This window comes from Dipodomys spectabilis, unplaced genomic scaffold (genome assembly GCF_019054845.1).
Source record: "Dipodomys spectabilis isolate Male_0828 unplaced genomic scaffold, ASM1905484v1 ptg000006l, whole genome shotgun sequence".
Classification (NCBI taxonomy): domain Eukaryota; kingdom Metazoa; phylum Chordata; class Mammalia; order Rodentia; family Heteromyidae; genus Dipodomys; species Dipodomys spectabilis.
Window position 1 is genome coordinate 1,779,890 of NW_024870683.1, and position 22,086 is coordinate 1,801,975.

The 22,086-nt window shown below is 40.1% G+C and overlaps 1 protein-coding gene across 2 annotated transcripts in view; it reads left to right on the plus strand.

The window, feature by feature from the left end:
- The window catches only part of Tek (TEK receptor tyrosine kinase), a 102,799-nt gene that overhangs the window by 74,713 nt on the left and 6,000 nt on the right, over positions 1-22,086 (plus strand). The window contains exons 12-18 of one of the 2 annotated variants that reach the window (XM_042695452.1): positions 3,895-4,182; positions 8,463-8,762; positions 10,542-10,696; positions 12,359-12,569; positions 13,835-13,945; positions 18,657-18,847; positions 19,955-20,068. In XM_042695452.1, coding sequence (XP_042551386.1) covers positions 3,895-4,182; positions 8,463-8,762; positions 10,542-10,696; positions 12,359-12,569; positions 13,835-13,945; positions 18,657-18,847; positions 19,955-20,068 — 1,370 coding nt within the window. The remainder of the gene's footprint in view (positions 1-3,894; positions 4,183-8,462; positions 8,763-10,541; positions 10,697-12,358; positions 12,570-13,834; positions 13,946-18,656; positions 18,848-19,954; positions 20,069-22,086) is intronic. The other variant, XM_042695458.1, reaches the window with a different exon arrangement.

A 22,086-nucleotide genomic window follows, 5' to 3' on the forward strand; every position in this document is an offset into this window, starting at 1 on the left:
TGGCTGAAGCAAAGTGTTCTGTGACTTGTTTGACGTTTTCTGATGCTGGCACAAGCTGGAGAAGTTGTAACCAGAACAAGTCCTCCAGAAGCCAAAGTCACGGCTCTGTAGCCAGCCCCAAAAGTTGTAATGTTCCCTGCGGCTGAAATATAGTTTCCTAAAGTGTCTCTGAAGTATTTAAAGCTGCTGGATTGACGTAATAGTACCACCAGTCATTAAAATAGTGGCTGACATCTCGGCAGCTCAAGGCAGCTGTACAAAAAGGAAGAGTCTGATAGCTGTCAGTCAAAGGGGCCACTCAGCCTGGCCCTCAACAACTTAGCTTATTTGAAAGAAAGGTAAACATTAAAGGGCACTTATAGTAAAGATACCTCATTGACACTAATATTCCTAATAGTGCTGAACAGGGTTTAATTCTTGCCAAAAATCCTCAGGGAGAGTTGGGTTCCTCTGATCTGTCACAGTTGGAGATGTCATTAGGTTGTGGTGAAAAGGCAAAGGGTAGTTAATTCTCTCTCAGATCAGTGTTGATGAATCAAAAGAGGAAGGTCATCACCTGACTCAGAAAGATTTTGTGGGACAAAAATACAAAACTCTTCACTACCATGCTGTCTTCAATTCTTGAAGGGTCTCCTTTCCTCATTATTTGAATTTTGCTGATGCTTCTCTTCTTAACTCATCTGGCATTTGGACTATTTACATGTGTTGTTTGAGGTGGTGAAGGCCAGAGAGACCAGAAGAGGAGAAAAGAAAACTAAACATATTGTAGAATAAAGGGCAAACAGGAGCCAGGTGCCAGTAGCTTATGCTTGTAATCTTAGCTACTCAGGAGGCTGAGATCTGAGGATGACAGTTCAAAGCCAGTTGGGACAGGAAAGTCGATGAGACTCTCCTCTCCAGTTTAAACCCGAAAAGCTGGAAGTGAAGTTATGGCTCAAGTGATAAAGCACTAGGTTTGAGTAGAAAACTCAGGGGTAGAACTCAGACCCTGAGTTCAATCTCTAGGACCATTATATAAACACGCGTGTGCGTGCGTGTGCACACACACACACACACACACACACACACACACACAGATAAGGCTGGGTGAAAAAGAAAGAAAAAGGAAAAATGGCTATATAGAGAGTTTTACCTCTCTATGAAACGGAGGCTTATGAGGCTTGTAAGTGTTCTTCCAAACATCACCTCTCCCTACTATATTGTCATTGTAAACTTGAGTCTGGGTGGCTCATTTTGATGGTGTTGCTGTGTGGGTATGTGTGTGTTTGTATGTGTGTGGTATGTATACGTATGGGTGTGGGTATGTATATGCACGTATGTGTATGTGTGTATTGTGTAGTGCATGTATATGCGTATATGTGTGTATGTGTGTAGTGTGTATGTTAATGTGTGTATTGTGTGTATGTATGTATGGAGTAGATATATATGTGTGTATATATATATGTATGTGTGTGGGGGGTAGTGCTGGGGATTAAAACCAGAGCCTCTATAAGCTAGACAAATATTTGACACTGGGCTATATCCTCAATCTTCTGGTAGCTCCTTAAACTTTAAATTTTAGCAAAAGGAGTGGGCATCACTTCTCTCCATTTGCCTAGAATCTAAAGGAAGAATTGCAAGAAAATGTGTGCCTGGTTATTCTTTTTTGCTGTTGTTCGCACTGTTGGTGGAATTTCCTGTAGACAAGAACAGGTACTTATTCTCACCTCTACAACAGTGATTCGCAAACTCATTAATAAAAAGTCCACACCTTAAGGAATCTTAGTGCCCCCCCGCTTTTTTTTTTTTTTTTTTTTGGTTGTGGGTCTTGAACTCTGGACCTGGGCGCTGTCCCTCAGCTCTTCAGCAAAAGGTGAGCACTCTACCACTTGAGCCACAGAGCCACTTCCAGTTTTCTAGTGGTTTATTGGAGATAAGAGTCTCATGGACTTTCCTGCCTGGGCTGGCTTTGAACCATGATCCTCAGATCTCAGCCTCCTGTGTAGCTAGGATTACAGGCATGAGCCACCAGCGTACACCCTCCGCTTTTTTGATCTTCATAGACCTTACCCTTCCATGATACTTTTAAAGATACATTTTCTTATCTTTAAGTAGTTGTACAAAGCATTCAACAAAGCAGTTTACGAATACAATACTTCTTGATCAGTGTGAACCCTGCTGTCATTTCCCCCAGCTATGATATTTCAACACCACAAATACACTCTATTTGTGTATTATGTCCCTTTCAGTACTGGCAGAATCAAATTTGCCCTCTAGTGGTGATAATGAGAAAGCAGGAATGAGAGAAGGTGAGGAATTCCAGTTTTCATAAGACTTTCTATCTGGAATTGATAAATCACTATTATTAACTCCAATTACACAAGTTCCTTTGTTATTCATTGACACAGTATAAAAGAGAGAAGGAAGAAAGGTATGATGGAAGAACAGAGCCCCTAATAATCTTCCAAACTATTCCTATTCATCGTCTCATTTATTCATCCTGTATGGACTGAAGGTGAATATTTTTTCCTGTGAACTTAGAGAGGCTATAATTCTATCTATCTATCTATCTATCTATCTATCTATCTATCTATCTATCTATCTATCTATCTATCTATCTATCTATCTATCTATCTATCTATCTATCTATCTATTGTCAGTCATGGGTCTTGAACTCTGGGCTTGGACGCTGTCCCTGCACTCTTCAGCTCAAGGCGAGTGCTCTACCACTTGAGCCACAACGCCACTTCTGGTTTTCTAGTACTTTTGGAGATAAGAGTCTCATTGACTTTCTTCCCAGGCTGGTTTTGAACCCTGCTCCTCAAATCTCAGTCTCCTGAGTAGCTAAGATTACAGGCGTGAGACACCGGCACCCGGGGAGAGGCTATAGATTTTGCCATGGTTACAAAACTGAAGTAACATGTACCTCTCTGCGTCAGAAACCCATGTTGTTTCCTTTCAATTACATTTTCAGTAGCCCAGGTTCATATGAGTAACAGCAGGTTTGACAAGGTAGTAACTGGGAAATTACTTTAAAATGCAATTCTGAAATGATAACAGTAATGCTAAATACTCATGATCCTCCAAGCTTGGAAAATCCACTGGTTTTTTTAAAACTCATTTTCTCTTTTATGTTTTCCAAATTATAGACTTGTCTGTTATCAAGCTACAAAGTTTTTGCTCCTGCTATAAATATGTTTATTGGGCTTCCATCCTCTACTTAATGCTCTCTTTTAATCCATTGGATGGCTATATCCAACCCATTAAATCAATTCCCTATTTTGATTATTTAGATTTCTTCTGGTTGTTTGTTGTTATAAGAAATGTTATAACAGACATGTATATAGAATATCCTCTTTCTTTGGAACATTTCTTCAGGATAAATCCCTGTTCATCAAATAGTAGGACTAAAGTAGATGGTCAGTTTTAAGGCTCTTGATGTTTTCCAAAGAATTAAAATAACTCAAACTATACAATACAATTATTTTAAAGATTTAAAAAGTATCATATGGCTACTTGCTTGTGTTTGTTTGATAGCTTATAAAGTTGTATATGATGCTAAAAACTATGATTATTCTTTAAAGCTGTCTACTGGGACTGTGGTTAGTGGGTTTTTTTCTTTTCTTTTTGGGGCCAGTACTAGGGCTTGAACTCAGGGCCTGAGTGCTGTCCCTTAGCCTGCTAGTTCCCTCAAGTCTGGTGGGTCTATGATCTGAGCTACCATTCTACTTCCAGATTTTGAGTGGTTAATTGGATATAAGAATCTTTTAGACTTTCTTGCCTGGGCTGGCTGTAAATGGAGATGCTTAGATCTCAGTTTCCTCAGTAGCTGGGATTACTGGCAAGAACCACTGGCACTCAGCTGTCATGACTTTTATCTTCTGTGAAAATAATTGTCTTTCTGGTTTCTCCTAGGACTCCCTCCTCCAAGAGGTCTCAGTCTTCTTCCAAAAGATCAGACCACACTAAATTTGACCTGGCAACCAATATTTACAAACTCAGAAGATGAATTTTATGTTGAAGTTGAGAGGAGATCTGTACAAAAAAAAAGTGACCAGCAGAACATTAAAGTGCCAGGCAACCTGACTTCTGTGCTGCTAAACAACTTAAAGCCCAGAGAGCAGTACATAGTCCGGGCCAGAGTCAACACCAAGGCCCAGGGGGAATGGAGTGAGGATCTCACTGCTTGGACCCTCAGCAACAGTAAGTAACTTGTGCTACTTCAGCCTCATCCCACTGGGCAACTTGAACGTCGCTTCCATCATTTCAAGGTTAGTTTTAGGGATCATCAAAGATATTAATTATGAGTAGAAGCTAGCTAATGTCTGCTCACTTGCTTTGGAGCCCTTGGAAAGGTGAGGTGGCTCTTGGTCACCTTTACCCCTTAAGTCAGGATTATGTGGTCCTTGCCAATCCCAATGTCTGAGTCTATCTTCTGCAGCTGATGTGATAGAAAGCAAAGGGTTTCTTCAGCCACTCTTCCTTGTACAAGTGACTTGTGAAAGTATGAACTGTTCTGTCAGCATTTATAGATTCTTTGTTATATGGTATATGTATATGTGTGTATATATGTATGCACATATAAGTATATATAAGTTGTATATGAATATATGTGTATGTATACATACACAAGTATGCATATATTGTATATGTATTTAAGTGAGAATATAGTTTTAGTTTTGTGAAATTTTAAAGTTAGAGAGCCACGTAGAGAATAACACAAAACATATAGTCTTGCCACCCATGACTAACAACTATTCACTGTCATATTTGCTTTCAACATTTTTGTTCAAATTAGTAACAATTCAAATAGGTTAAATCCTTCCCTTCTTTTTTGTGCAGTCCTGGGGCTCAAACTCGGGACCTGGGTGCTGTCTCTGAGAGCTTGTTCTCATGGTTATTTCTTTTACCATTTCAGCTATCGCTCTAATTCTGACTTTTGGTAGTTAATTGGAAATAAGAGTCTCATGGACTTGCTTGACTGGGCTGGCTTTGAACCATGATACTCAGATCTCAGCCTCCTGAGTAGTTATGATTGTGTTAAATCTCCTTTGATCATTATTGTGACTCCATTTTTACTCCCTTCACTCAAGAGATGACCAGAAGTATGAGTTTATGTGTCTTTGCATTCATTGCTGTATAATTTTAGTATGGATCCATAAGCATACAATGGTTCCATTCTTTGCTGAATAAATAAGATTTGTGTGTGCGTGTGTGTGTGTGTGTGTGTGTGTGTGTGTGTGCATGTGCACACACGCACGTCATTCCTAGGGCTTGAACTTAGAGCCTTGGTGCTGTCCCTAAGCTTTTATGCTCAAGGTTACTGCTGTACTACTTGAGCCCACAGCTCTACTTCCAGCTTTTTGGTGGTGAATTGCAGATAAGAATCTCACAAACTTTCTGCCCAGGCTGGCTTTGAACCATGATCCTCAGATCCTAAGTAGCTAGGATAATAGGTATGAGCTAATAATATCTGGATAAATAAGATGTTTATCTGTTAGTTTGGTATAGCTATGACATATGTCCAAACTTTGTTATAGGCATATTTTATGATTATACCATGTCACTTATTCATTTCCTTTCAGATGGGCATTTGGATGTGTTTTATTTACTATTACATGGAATAATGCATTAACCATGTGCATGACTGGAGAGCTTTACTAGGGAACATGTCCAAGAGTGAAACTCATGGACAGTCTTACTCTAAAGTGGTGCTCAGTGTGCATTGCACAATGTGTGAGTGCTTGTATTTCCAAGCCCACCTCTATATCTCCATCCTTTCTCTGTGTTTTTGCACCCCCTATCCCTTTTTGTTGTTGCCAAGCTTAAAAGTGAAAAAAGATATATCACGACCTTTTCATAACCCATAGCTGAGTGTAGTGGTGTATGCCTGTCATCCTAGACTACAAAGCATGCTGAGGTTGGGAAATCACAGTTCTAGGCCAGCCTGGGCCCTTTCTCAAAGAGAGCTGGAGGCTGAAGCATGCACTGGTTATTCTAGCCAGGGCAGGAAGCCTAGGAGGAAGGGTAAGAGATGAATTGTTCCCAGGAACTTGTCTAGGCAGGAAGAAAGATCTTATCTTAATACAAACCAGGAAAAAAGGGGAGGAGGCTGGAGGTATATGGCGTAATGCTGAGTGCTGTCTACCAAGTACAAGGTCCAGAGTTCAAATACCCATACAAACAATTATTAATTTCAATTTTCATTGCTTCAGTAAGTAGGAAAGTTGAGACCTCTTACATTCATGGATTATTGGTTTTTAAAAATATACTTATTAATGTTATTTGTTTATTTTCTGTAGACTGTCTTTTATAAAAATAGACAAAAAGCTTTGTAGTAGATGTAAAGGAAGTTAAGATACATTGTTAATGAATTATTATGATTTGGGAGTAATTTACACCAATGCTAAATGTAGAAAGTAATCCATTTTGAAAACACCAAAATCTAGCATCTAATTCTTATAAGCTGCCATGGGTTACCTAAGGAATATGATAGAGGACTCGCTATGATGGAAAGAGGAAATTTAGAATCAAGAAGCATCTCTGAGAATTAGGATACAACGAAGATAACTTAAGACATGACTCAAAGTTTCCAGTTTGCTTCAGAGCAAATTTTATATGGAAATTCAATGGTATATACAGAGAACAACCCGAGTCTACTAATTGCTTGTTGGGTCATATGCAAGTCCTTTAAGTGATAGACACTATAGTTTTCTCATCTCTAAAATTTGTATAATAAAAGCATTAGCTCTGCTTATCTATCTGCCTGTGTAAGTAAAGGGTCTCTATGTAGAATTCCAGCACAAAATAGCCTGTTACCTTATAGCCTGAGTCCTTTGGGAAAGGCGTCCTAGAGAGATTGCAGGTATGGTTCTGGTTGTGTCATTTTTGTCCTCTGGAAACATCAGAGATCTCTTCCTCTCTCCCTTTCTCATGCTGCCTGTCTCCTGAAGGGGAAGGTGATCACTTCCCTCCACATCCCTGTAGGGCTTTATCTAGTAAGTGCTTTACATTTAGGGACACATTGGCCTTCCTACTGCACATATATGCATTTAGGGAAGACAGGCCAATCGGGATAGTGGCTAAGATGATAGTCTTTAAAGCCAGCCTGTCAGAGTCAAGTATTGTTTCTTCTACTTAACAACCATATGACTTTGCCTGGGTCACAATCCAGCTCTGTGTCAGTACTTACAGTAAGACTATCAGGAAGAGGAAATGAGTTATACACCTGGTATATTGTAAGCACGATGTAATGGTCAGCTCTCCTGATCCTTTTATTTCATCTGGTGTCTGGAACAGTATACGTAAGTTTGTGTAACAGGGGATTTCTGAGGTCTTCAAGAAGCACATTGCTGTTTCCCTGTCTGCTTATCTTTCAATTCTGCAAATGTTCTGGTACCACTACCAGTGGACTTCGAGTCAGGGAAAACCTATTTTCATCCATGGTATACAAGCTAACATGAATAATCTGAGATGGCAACATTTCTTTTTTTAAATATGTTTTTATTGGAAAAATACTGTACGAGGGGTTACAGTTACATGAGTAAGGTAATGAGTCCATTTCCTATCGAGCATTGTTATCTCCTCCTTTGTTTTTCCCCTACCAACCCTTCCCTGTCCACCTCTCCCCAACTCCTCCCTCCCCACCAAGTTGTAAAGTTCATTTTCAACAGTGTCTTGTACATCTCATTGTTACAGTGGGTCAACCTGGATCCTTATTTCAGCATTTTGTTATTTCCCTTCCCTTCCCCAAATTAGAAAAATGTATATAGAAAATGCAGGGCACTGACATCAAATACAGTGACAACAAGGGTTATACTGTGGGGAAAGAACATACAAAAGAAACAAAAAAATCACATAGTACATTTTAAATACATTAAAAACAATAGAAAGAAAGAAACAAAAACAGTTGTGTCCCTATCTTGGGGTTCATTTCACTAAACACATCTTAATATGGTCATATGTATGTAGCTTTTGACCTTTTCTGCTTGTCCTAGATTGCAAATAAGGGAAACAATGGGACTTATGTTTCTTTGGACCTGGCTTACTTCACTTAATATAATTTTTTTTCAAGTCTTTCCATTTCCTAACAAATGGGGCAATGTCATTCTTTCTGATGGAGGCATAGCATTCCAGTGTGTGTGTGTGTGTGTGTGTGTGTGTGTGTGTGTGTGTGTATGTTACATTTTCTTGATCCATTCATCTACTGAGGGGCATCTGGGTTGGTTCCATATCTTAGCTATGATAAATAATGGCAGCGTAGGGCTGGGAAGGTGGCTCAGTGGTAGAGCACTTGCCTTGTATAAGCAAAAAGAAAAAAGCCAGAAGTGGCGCTGTGACTCAAGTGGTAGAGCGCTAGCCTTGAGCTAAAGAGCTGAGCGACAGCGCCCAGGCCCAGAGTTCAGGCCCCACGACCGGACCCAAAAAAAAAAAATAATAATAATGGCAGCGTATCTTAAATGAATTCTTTTTTACCTTTCTAGTTATCCCTCCTCAACCAGAAAACATCAAGATCTCCAACATTACAGACACCTCAGCTGTGATTTCTTGGACAATATTGGATGGCCACTCTATTTCTTCCATTATCATCCGTTACAAGGTTCAGGGTGAGAATGAAGACCAGCACATCGATGTAAAGATCAAGAATGCCACCATCACTCAGTATCAGCTCAAGGGCCTCGAGCCTGAAACAGCTTACCAGGTAGACATTTTTGCTGAGAACAACATAGGATCAAGCAACCCGACTTTTTCTCACGAACTAATGACCCTCTCAGAATCTCAAGGTTGGTAGACTGGCCAGGTATTTATAAGAGTATTTTTAGACAACATAAGAAAATCCTCACTGTTTTGAGATATTTACTGCATGTGTGTGCCAAATATTCATCCTAGTAGGCCTTGCTCTCTCTACATAGGTCCTTGAAATCAAAATGCTCCCCTTAAGAATACTGTTGATCTGTTTTCTGGTATTAAGTTATAGGAAAAAAATAGCAATGTAAGAAAACTCTAGGGTGTGTGACTTTTGCTACTGTGGAGAAAAAAGCATATGGAACCTACTTATGGGAGGCAGGGTGGTGTAAAAGCTTCAGTGGGAGGCCCCAAAGCTGCCTTCCATTCTTCTCAACATGAAGTCTTTCTTTTCGTTTAATTGATGTTATGACAGTCTGAGTTTTCTTCTACTTTTCTATTCAGGTTGTTAGGCCTCCATCTCTACCTTCAACTCCACCTTGGAGAAAGGAGCCTCTTTTTTGGGGAGGTGGGGTCTGGTCATGTGGCCTGAACTCTGGGCTTGCGCACTGTCCTCAGCTCTTCAGCTCTACCACCTGAGCCACAGCGCCACTTCCAGCTTTTTTCTTTTTGATTTTGTGGTGTTAAGGAATCGAATCCAGGGCCTCATGCATGCAAGGCAAGCGCTCTACCACTGAGCCACCTTCCCAGCCCCAGAAAGGAGCCTCTTTGAGATAGATAAGAGATCTCTCCATAGTTCCTACTGTCATAAAAACTTGTTGATGGTAATTAAGGGAGGCAAGGCCCTGGTATGGCTGAAGCTGCACTGTGAAGGTCAACTTCATAGCCATGCAAATGATTCCTCCTGCAAATGATGCCCTGCAGTGTACTGTGTGTGCATGGGAATGGAGGCGCGGGGGTATGCTCAGGGTGTTCACAGATTTATTATTTTGACTCCAGTCTACTTTTCAGAAAATTATATAATACTAGAAATTTCTTGCTTCTCTTTGAGGGTTACTAACTAGTCAAGAAAAAGACAAGCTGTGTTTTTCATTGCTTATTCTGGAAACTTTTTTGAACTATCCAAGCAGCCATGCATTTATCAAATAATTTTAGCGATTTCTCCCTTTAAAACAAGGGAAATAAAACAGAACAAGGAAAATATCTTATGGACTCTTAAGCTCTTAGCATCAAAGAACATTAGAGCATTTCCGAAAAGTGAGGGATTAAGATAAGAAAAGGTTTAGTCTCTCAAAGTTATTATACATAATTAGTCATTGTTATTATTCAGTATGTTCATCTACTTGGGCTCATACTTAAAATTAAAGTTGAATAAATGATATCAACAAATGGTTAGCACATTGACATTTTAAAATCACAGTTGCACGTATTTTTCTTTAATTTTTGAAAATTTTATGTGCGGATTCTGGGGCTTGAACTTGGGGTCTGTGCACTGTCCCTGAAGTTTTGTGGTCACAGCCATTGAGCTGGCTTTTTGGCAGCTAGATTGCAGATAAGAGTTTCATGGACTTCTTGCCTGGGGTAGTTTTGAACTATGATCCTCAGATCTCAGCCTATTGAGGAGCTAAGTTACAGATATGAGCCATTGTCCTGCACACATTTTTTTAAAAGTTCCTATAATAGCTCTTTGAGCTCAACTCTTTCCCACTGAGTTTCAGAAGAACAAATGAGTAGCCCAAGGTGACTCAATAATTAAGCAGCAGGTCTAGGGCTACTGTCACATTCCCATTACTCTCTGTCTCTTCCTGCAGATGGTCTTTCTTTGCTCATCTGTACCTAAGCTAATGCAGCTGCTTTGCCTCTGTTCCCCTATACAGCCTCAGCAGACCTTGGAGGAGGGAAGATGCTGCTTATAGCCATCCTTGGCTCAGCGGGAATGACCTGCCTGACGGTGCTGTTGGCCTTTCTGATCATGTTGCAGTTGAAGAGAGCAAATGTCCAAAGGAGAATGGCTCAAGCCTTTCAAAACGTGGTAGTGTCTTATCCACTTATTAACTAAAATGAGCTAATCCACACAGAACTAGAGCCTTGATTTTAAACAGTGAATGCATTTGCAAGGCAAATAATGTCCATTATACAATGACAAAGAGCAGGACTATGTAATTTTTTATCCAAACAAGAACAAATTTAAGAGTGAAAAGAATATTATTGTGCTCAAAACTATTATTGTGCTCAAGGATGGTGCTCTTCCACTTGAGCCACAGCTCCACTTTTAGCTTTTTGGCTGGCTAATAGGAAATAAGAATCTTAAGGATTTTTCTGTCCGGGCTGGCTTCAAAATCATGATGTTGGGATCTCAAGGTAATCTCCTGAGTAACTAGAATTGCAGGCTTGATCCACCAACCCTTTGCTCAAAAGTACTCTTAATTATTGTGCAGATAACCAGGCCTAAAACAAAACAACCTCCTCCTTATTCCCAAGATGTGATCTATGCACATCCTAGTGATGAGTCACCTGAGAGAATAATCCTTCAATAGAGTGAATTGAACGTTTTCAGTAAGGAAGAGCAGGAAGGCAGCTGGACTTCAATGTCATAGATAAGATCTATTACACAGATATCCTTGTATTTCCTATTCTTCCCTCCCTGCCCCCACCACTTTCTATTTCTAAAAATCTCTCTTACTCCTCAGCTCTCATGAGGATGGGAGTTATATATTCTCGTGAGCCTCTTTGGAACAGCCTGCCATCAAACTTTGTAGCACTGTAGCTTCATTCTTTTATGTAGGAATTTTGACCAGCAACAAATGTCTACAAGATCACACATTGCCAACACCTAAGTCCTTTTGCTATACTAAAGCCTGTATGTTCTGTAGCTTATGCTTTCAAATTCCAGAATTATTTTATACCTAAGTTTGTCAATTCTGTATGTAAAAACACTGAGCACCATGGCCTGTTTCCAATGAGATGTTCCTTCATGCACCTGAGTACCCAAGGTTCCCTTTTATAAGGGAACTTCATTGTCTGGATTCAGGCAAGAGCTGGCTCAATTCAGTCTATCACTGGAGAGAAAGGGCTAACAAGGGAAATAGAAATTCTGGAGCTTATCGTTATATTAATGGCTTTTCAGGAGCTATTTGAAGTCAGGAAAACAAGACCTGGTGTGCTAGGTTTTGCTTGTAAACATGAGTCATCCTGATGCAGGGAAAGTTTAAGAGACTCTAAACTTTAGGATGGAAGAACTCGAAAGGGAGATTGAGAATGCCAGGAATGGAGGAGGACCACAATGCTAGCATGGCTGTTATTTAGACGCTGCATATGGCTGGTCCACATGGGTTCTCGAAGTTATGTTTCCAAAGCCAGAGCTGGCCACTTGTTCTTTGCACAGTTGAGTAGAAAACTCTACTATAACTAACTTGGGAATACAAACATGTACCACACATACTGCCATCTTTTCTCTTTCAGTCTTCCAGTCCTTGCAGGTAGATGGGCTTTCTCGCCAAGAACTAGGCTTAGATCTATGTGTTTTTTAGACATCAGGAGTGGGTTAGTCCATTTCCCTCACCGTCTCATAGTGTCCTCCACTATTTCTTCACCTGGTTTGGATACAACACCAGAATAGAATAATGATTCAAAAACAAACAAATAAATCCTGACACAAAAACAGTGAAAAAAAATAAAACAACTCTTTTTCCAGAGGGAAGAACCAGCTGTGCAGTTCAACTCGGGAACTCTGGCCCTGAACAGGAAAGCCAAAAACAACCCGGATCCCACTATCTATCCAGTGCTTGACTGGAATGACATCAAGTTTCAAGATGTGATTGGTGAGGGCAACTTTGGCCAGGTTCTCAAGGCACGCATCAAGAAGGATGGGTTACGGATGGATGCAGCCATCAAGAGGATGAAAGGTCAGTGCTGAGACAGAGAGCCAGCACATCCGTAGGGTGGGAAGAATAAGTGATTCCTGTTGAGATCTTTCCTCTGTGTCTTATGTTCTCTAAGCCAGAAGTCTGGCCTGGTGTCAGATGTGTCTGCTGTGTGTGTGCAGCTGAAGGTGATGCTTCCTTTTTGAGATGGAGCGTATTTAGCATCAGGATATAGATATGAAAGATGAAGGGGGGGGTTATTTGAACACCAGTGTCTTACTTCCTGGGGATTTGGGAATGTTGTTCCTCTTCCATATACTACTAACTTATGCGCAGCATTGTTTCTCAGAAGATAGTAGTTCTCAAAATCAACCTGTATCAATATGACCTAGAAGGTTGTTCCAAAACAGAGTACTGGGCCCATACTACTGTTTCTGAGCCAGGAAGTCTGAGCAGGGACACAGAATTTGCATCTCGGCTAACTCCCTAAGATTTAGGGATTTAGTCTGGAGACTATCACCACAGAGTTAGGTTATGTGCATCAAAATTTCTAGAGAAATTGTTAGACAGGGATGAAACAATAGAAGAAAATCCAACCCAGCTTCCTGACTAGACAACTTTTTATAAAATGTCATTAGAGTGTGACTAGTTTGCTACAAAGCAAGATAATAAATGGGCTTTGGAAGTGGGGAAAGAAAGATGAGGGAGAGTGACCGAGGTAGTGAGTCTGATCAGGATACATTGCATGCCTAGGTGATCATAAAACCCTCTCATACCACTAATTGATGTTAATAATATGTGAGTGGGGGGGGGGGAAGAAATGCAGAGAGAATAAATTAATATCATTAAGTAAAGCATTATTGATGACATTTTACCAAAATGTCATTTTGATTCTTCTCTTTATCTATCTGTCTCTAGATAACATGTTTAGCTGAGAGAGCTAGAGATTAAAAACGGGTGCAGCTTACCTCTACCAAGTCCTTTCCTGAGTCTGTTGAGAGTGAACAAAATGTTAAGAGCAGTGGTGCTCATTCTGGGGCAATTTTGCCCCCTAGGGATGTGTGGCAATGTCTGGATATAGACACAGGTTTGGTTGTGGTGCCGGAATCTAGTATGTGGAGATCGTGCCCTACACAATGCATAGAGCACCCCCAAATCACCAAGAACTGCCAGCACCAAGTCAGCAGTGCTGAGTTTAAGGAGCCCTCCTGTTTTGGGTATAGCTTCCCAGACTTGATGGTCATGGGGAGGATGAGAGGAAAGAAGGTGCAGTGAAGAGAGGTCGCAGTCCTTGTCTTCCTTCCTAGAATATGCTTCCAAAGATGACCACAGGGACTTCGCAGGAGAACTGGAAGTTCTTTGTAAACTTGGACACCATCCGAACATCATTAATCTCTTGGGAGCATGTGAACATCGAGGTAAGATGCTTTCTTATTCTTGTTTTCCTTTCCAGATTAAAACAGGCACATTCCACACTGAAAATAAGATAGTGATCTTAAGAATGCTACCTTTGTTTTTGAAGTCGTAGTTTCTTTTGGAATGTGTATTTCTTCCCATTTATGGATGTGCTAAGATTGGCCATCTTTTTGGAAGCAGGTGCTGAAACTGGATCATTTGGCCTTCGAGGTGGTTTAGCCATGGCCGTCCAAGGCTCTTACCCACCCTCATACTCAGTAATGTGGGGATTTCCTCAAGTACTGTTATTACAAGGGGAGTGGTGGGGAAATACTTACCAGTGGGTTCTTCTTTATTATCTGTCTTTTCATTGCTCCTTGAGGCTCCTTGTTAATGCCACAAATCCAAACAGTGTACGGTAATGTGCAAACACTGATGACATTTAAGTAAGTGTCTATATGGTAGATATTTATTTCCAGTGTACTATTATCTTGGAGCTACAACTGCTCTTTGTTACATATGCTTTTAAACAATATATGCAAATCGTTATTGAGCACTTACTACTGAAGTGTGTGTTAGGAGCTCTGAGTGAAATAGACACAGTAAAAATCTTTTATGAGGTTATAACTGCAGGCTATATGAGTTTGCAGTTTGGAATCTATGTTTAAGCTGCATTGCTCATGGAAAAATTTGCTCCCAAATGCACAAAAAAAAGCTCTGTGCAATAATTATTTATAATGTTGACAACCTTTTGTTGACTTGGCAGCAAAAACATCAACAATAGAAAAGAGATGACTTCCATTTCCTCAATTTATTAAACTAAAAATATGAATGCTTTTAAACAATATATCATTCTATGGTCCAATAAGGGTACAGCTCTGAAAGCTAGATCATGTCCTTTAGGCTAATTAATGAAAAAATGATATTTGTTTTTGAGTGATTTCTTGGAAACAGTCGTCAGTGTGGGAAAGTAGCAAATGAACTCTTTTGAAGTCCACCCACAACAGAAAAACTCACATCCTAAAATTTTGCTCTATTAAAACATTAACACATAATTGTTTGGTCTTTAAAATTTGTAACTCAGTAAAGATATGAAAAGTATCCTCCCACTGGAACTTAAACTTGTCTTTCCTTATAATTCAACACTAGAAGATCTGTTCTCAGACCCTGAATTTCGATTTCTTAAAATAGCTTCAAGTTCTGATTTATCTGCCATTTTACATGAAAGATTTTTCAAAAAGAATTTTCCTTTAAAAAAGCAGAAAAATAACTTTTCACTAGCTCAGAATACTTTTTTAAAAATCAGAATGACAAAGAGAAAAAAGAAATACTGCATGCTGTCTCATATTAGGAATGAAGATATTTTCACAATAAAAAAGAATGACAGGAATTGGAATTGGAAAGGGGTGTCAGGAGTGGGGAAGGGGAGTGAATATGATGAAAGTTTCTTTCTTCCATTTCCATGCATGTATATGGTATATGCATACATGGAAATGGAAGAAAGAAACCTGCTACATTTGTTTAAAAGTTGGGAGAGACAAAAAGGTAACAGAAGGAGTGATTTTGATCAAAATCCATTATATGCACATATGAAAATATCACAATGAACCCCCTTTGTACAATTGCTAATTTGTGTAATTTGTACAATTTATACAATTTATATAATTATTATCATGCAAAATGCTAATTTAAAAAGAGGAAAACTATTTGGAATTAGACAGTGGACCACAACTACTCTAGAAATAGTTTTTGTAGTTTTACTTCTTAAAATTTGTTTCCTTTTCTCTTTAAGTAAAGTGTCATTTTCGTACTTTTTTATTATAAAAATACTGTACAGAGGAGTTACAGTTACATGAGCAAGGTAATGAGTACATTTCCTTTTGAGCATTGCTGCCTCCTCCTTTGTTTTTCCCTTACCATTCCTTCCCTCCCACCTCTACAACTAATCCCCTCCCACGGCCAAAGTTGTAGTTTGTTTTCAACATAGTGTCTTGTACATCTCATTGCTACAATGGGTCAACCTGTATCCTTATTTAAGCATTTTGTTTTTCCCTTCCCCTCCCCAAATCAGAGAAGTGTATATACAAGATGCAGGGCACTGACATCAAATACAGTGAAAACAGGGTTTATACTGTGGAGGAGGAACATACAAAGAAACAAAAAAATCACATGGGTTAGAACGGCAAAAATCAAGAACTCTAATAACAACAGATGCTGGAGGGGATGTGGACAGAAGGGAACCTTACTTCATTGTTGGTGGGAGTGTAAACTTGTTCAACCACTTTGGAAAGTAGTATGGAGGTTCCTCAAAAGACTCCACATAGAGCTCCCCTATAACCCAGAAATCCCACTTTTGGGCATTTACCCAAATGTTTACAAACAAGTCCACACTAAAGCTACCAGCACAACTATGTTTATTGCAGCATTATTTACTATAGCTAAGATATGGAACCAACCCACATGCCCCTCAGTAGATGAATGGATCAAGGAAATGTGGTATATATACACAATGGAATTCTATGCCTCCATCAGAAAGAATGACATTGCCCCATTTGTTAGGAAATGGAAAGACTTGGAAAAAATTATATTAAGTGAAGTAAGCCAAGCCCAAAGAAACATAGGTCTCATGGTTTCCCTTATTTGCAATAACTAGTATATGTATGAGTCAAGCAGAAAAGGTCAGATAAGATGATGTCAGGGAAATGAATCCTAAGATATGTATTCAGATATTTTTTCTTTCATGCAATTGTTTCTAACGCATTTATAAGATTATTTCTTTGTTGCTTTGTATGTCCCTCCCCCACAGTATAACCCCTGCTTTCACTGTATTTGATGTCTGTATAATTTGTGGAGGGGAAGGGGAAAAACAAGTCATTTAAATAAGGATACAGGTGGACCTGTTGCAACAATGAGAAGTACAAGTTGTTATGTTGAAAATGAACTTTACAACTTTGGTGGGGGGGGGGGGCGGGGAGGATTGGGTGGGGAGGTGGGGAAAAGATGGGAAGGGATGGGAAGGGAAAACAAAGGAGAAGGCTACAATGCTTGATAAGAATTATCTTTCCCATGTAATTGTAACCCCTCTGTACAGTATTTTCACAATAAAAAATAAATAAAAATTTAAAAAAAATCACATGGTACATTATAAATATGTTAGAAACAGTAGCAAGAAAGAAAAGAAATATTTGTGTCCCTATCTTGGGGCTCATTTCACTTAACATCATCTTATATGGTCATATGTACGTAGCTTTTGACCTTTTCCGCTTGTCCTACACATGTACTAGCTATTGCAAATAAGGGAAACCATGGGACCTATGTTTCTTTGCACCTGGCTTACTTTACTTAATATAATTTTTTCCAAGTCTTTCCATTTCCTAACAAATGGGGCAATGTCATTCTTTCTGATGGAGGCATAGAATTCATACACACACACACACACACACACACACACCACGTTTTCCATTCATCTATTGAGAGGCATCTGGGTTGGTTCCATATCTTAGCTATGATGAATAATGCTGCAATAAACATAGTTGTGCTTGGAGCCTTAGTATGGTCTTTTTTGTGATCATCTGGGTAAATGCCTAAAAGTGGGATTGCTGGGTCATAGGGGAGCTCTATGTGGAGTCTTTTGAGGAACCTCCATACTACTTTCCAAAGTGGTTGAACAAGTACAAATCAAAGAAAGGTTGGACAAATGGGATTGCGTGAAGCTGCAGAACTTCTGCATGGCAAAGGACATAGCTAGCAAGATCAATAGAAAGCTCATGGATCGGGAGAAGATCTTCACTAGCCATACAATGGACAAGGGTCTCATATCTAAAATATACTTGGAACTCAAAAAATTAAATCCCCCAACAACAAATTCTCAAAGAAACAACTCCCCAATAGATAAGTGGGCTAAAGACTTAAAAGAGAAACTTCTTTGAAGAAGAAATAAGAATGGCCAATAGACACATGAAGAAATGTTCAACCTCTCTATCCATAAAAGAAATGCAAATCAAAACAACATTGAGATACCACCTCACTCCAGTTAGAATGTCTATAATCAAGAACTCTAATAACAACAGATGCTGGAGGGGATGTGGCCAGAAGGAAATCCTACTGCATTGGTGGGAATGTAAACTTCTTCAAAGTGTCATTTTTAAAGATAGACTCTGCTGGCCAGTGGTCTGATCAGCAATATGATGACTTACTGTGGTTTGGGGAAGGAGGAGAGAAAGTTGAGGAGAAATAAGAGAAAGTTGGAGAAAGGAGAGAAAGTTGGGTTGTAGGTCCTTCTACTATGGGTGCTAATCTTTGTTTCTGGTGATCTCAAGAAAAGCTAAGGGTAGACTAGAATAACATTCTTGGCCTATATTAAGTTGTTGAATGCTGGGTTAAAAAATATTTTTAAAGGAGAAGAAATCTTGATGTGGACAAGGATGCTTTGAGTTCATGCTAATGAGTATCATGAAGCAAATAAAAGAATTCTAGACGGTTGTTAGTACATGTCTGGTAGGAGCAGAGTAGGAGTTGGAAAGAAGGAGACTAGGAGCTCAAGCTTGGATGGTTACATAAGGATGTCACTCTCTCTGTCCTGTCCTGTCCTGTCCCCAGCATTACCACTGGATATGTATATGTATGTATGTATGTATATATATATAAAGCAATTTCCAACATCTACATAGAACATCTCAAGGATTCCACAGCCAGTTAGTCTCTGATAAGGCATGTTGTCTACTTTTCCTCCAGGCTACTTATATCTGGCCATTGAGTATGCCCCTCATGGAAACCTCCTGGACTTCCTGCGCAAGAGCCGAGTGCTGGAGACGGACCCTGCTTTCGCCATTGCCAACAGCACCGCATCCACACTTTCCTCACAACAGCTCCTGCACTTTGCTGCAGATGTGGCCCGGGGAATGGACTACCTAAGCCAGAAACAGGTGTGTTGGGATGACCTGTGGCCAGCTTTCCTGTGGAGCTCTCTCAAGAGACAGTTTCTTTCTTTCTTTCCTTTGAATCATTAAAAAAAAATGTCTTTAAGTACTTGTACAAAGGAGTTGCCATTTAACGACTGTTTATGAATATACTATATCTTGATCAATGTCACCCCTTTCAATATTCTCTCTCATCCCTCCTCTAAACCCTCTCCTTCGCTCCTCTTAATTTTGTAGGGCTCTTGTCTCCATTTTTCTTCTATTCTCTTCTTCATTAGTCTACCCCACTCCTTTCTACCCATAGTAGAAGGACCTACAGCCCAATCCCTGCCCCTTTTGAGTACCCACTTTCTGGTGTTTTATTTTTTCCACTCTGATTTTGGCTTTCTAAGGAATTACACTGTTTGAGATCTCCCTTGAATCTTTCCTATTCCATGTAATATATTTGTATATGCTTGCATACCTCCCAACATATTCACTTGCCCAGAGAGACTAAAGGTCCATGCTTTCCCTTATTTGTGAGAGGCAGTTTCTATGTGTTTGCATGTTTTCCCCCACCAACCTCTTTTCCTTAGTTCCTTCTTAGAATCTCTCTAGCTTTAACTTATCCCGTCTATTTATATGGAACTTAATGTTAGTGCAGACAGCATATTTAGCTAGTGAATTTTGTGGCTTGTATCCAGTGTGGTGCCTTAGCTTATTTGAGCATGGTGTGCCTCCAAATAACTCATGATGGCAGAAGAACTCCACTGCAAAAAAAAATTAATGACAGCTTTTTCTCCCTCCTGAAATGCTTCTCCTAGGATATACTGGGGCCATGTGGCAGAATCCACTCTCTCAGAGCTGTGGAGAGGTGCTTTCTGGGAGCCAGGGGCTAGTGACTTTTTTTTTGTCGGTCATGGGGCTTGAACTCAGGGCCCGGGTGCTGTCCTGAGCTCTTTTGCTCAAGGCTAGCAATCCACCACTTTGAGCCACAGTGCCACTTCTTGTCCCCCACCCCCACCGCATCCTGTACCCCACAACCTTCCCCATGCTAAGGTTTTCTGCTAACAAAATACAGTGAAAACATAAGTACTATGTTGGCAATACATGATTTTTTTTTTAAAATTTCAGTTTATCCACAGGGATCTGGCTGCCAGGAACATTTTAGTTGGGGAAAACTATGTAGCCAAAATAGCAGATTTTGGACTGTCCCGAGGTCAAGAAGTTTACGTGAAAAAGACAATGGTAAGTTCAGCCCACTAACACTGATAAGAGTATTTTCTGAGCCAGGAGTTGGTGCTGGTGGCTCACGCCTGTAATCCTAGCTACTCAGGAGGCTGAGATCTGAGGATCACGGTTCAAAGCCAGCCTGGGCACGAAAGTCCATGAGACTCTTATCTCCAATAAGCCACTAGAAATCTAGAAGTTGTGCTGTGGCTCAAGCAGTAGAGGGCTCTCCTTGAGCTGAAGAGAGCAGGAACAGTGCCCAAGCCCAGAGTTCAAGCCCCATGACTGACAACAAGAAAAAAAAAAAAAGAGTATTTTCCTAGGGACTTTCTCTTAGAGTCCCTTATGACAGCACTGTTCTGAGGGTCAAAGGCATCTCTCTGTATCCTGGCAGATATCAGCTAGGGCAATAAGTGTTCCTTTAGATTTGGTTTCCTAACATCATCCAGTCTTCATGTTTACAATGAAGGGGATGTGGTCACCCATGGCCACAAAATGGAATATTCAAGCATTGGTTAGGATGTCTGGTCTATATCCAATCTGGACCCTCATGTGTCTTGCTCAGAAACTTTTGACTAGCTCCCAATCCTTCCATACAAACAGCAAACTCAGGAATAAAATAAAAAACTTAGCCTCTGTCCCCTAGATCAAAGAAAGAAACAAATGGGTCCTTAAGTCACATAGGGCCCTATAAAAATGTAAAACTCTGAGAGACCCACATAATATTTCTTTCTTCATTAAACGTTCATCATTCACTTAGTTCAAAACCAAGCTTACATTTACCTAATGATTGCCACTCTCCCAAATAGCAATATTTTATCTTCAAATGCAAGGTTGGAGTAGGACCTAACCAGACAGTCTAAGAGGAAGAGGCAAACAAGTCCTCCTGCTTCTGTGGCCATGCTGGAATCATAAAGTCCATTTATGCTTGCTGACAACAAGCCACTACTCTGCCTTCCTAGGGAGGAACTGAACACAGAGCTTTGGGGAGGGGAGGTCATAATCCCTGTAGACTTCCCGTGTGGGCCACTCAGTGTACCTTCTCTGTGTTCCCATTCATAGTAGCTTTCCTCCCCCTGAGCACTTAATCATTATTGTAATCGATAATCATATTTACCTTTGAGCTCTTTGAAAGCAGAGACTGAGTCTGCTATATGCTACAGACTCAGCATACACCTGAAAGAATATAATAATCAATCAATCAACTAATTTCAATGATGAAGGATGGACTCCAAATCATTTAGTATATATTTGCAACAGTAATACCTAGGAGTTCTGAAGGGAAAACCAGAATACTGGATTAGCCATTCCTGACTATTGGAATCAGAGTATATAAATGGAAGAACTGAAGCATTCATATCTTTTTAAAGTTACCAGATGATGCCAAGGTACAATAAGATTGGAAACCTATGATTTAATAATTGGACCAGAAGAAACAGCCACTCTGCCCTCTAGTGGGGAGGCTTCATGGGCAGCAGTCTTTGAAAAGGCCTGCAGAAAAGGGCTAACAAAGATCTTATAGTCTTCCTGAGTCAGCCTCACCCATTGGCTCATGTAGAATGAAGTGTACTGCCTTTAAAAGTTTGGACAAATATCTGGGAGAGAGGAATTAGTCTCTCAAAGACAAACAATAGGATTCCTGAAGTGAGTAGATAGAAAGGAGCCCAAATCATTGAGGAATCTAGGATCTAGAAAGTCAGGCTTCACCCTGTACATTCCTCATTTTATCCATCGAAGACTATAAAGGGCTCTGGTGTGCTCTTTCAGCCTTGATGATAGATATGCACACTTTTCCTTGTGGTCTGCAATGCTTTCTTTCCCTGATGATGCTCCTTGACAAAAACACAGTTGTCTCTTCTTCTGGAAAAATATCTCTCTTACGCCAGATACATTTGGTCTCTCCAGCTCAAGGTGGCCCTGTTCCTTGCCTATACCGCAACTCAGTTCTTGGTTCCATTCCTGCCTTCCCCTTGAAGCCCTTGGGTGCCCCTGAGAACCATAGGTGACTCAGTGGCTGTCAAATGTGCACCCATGCA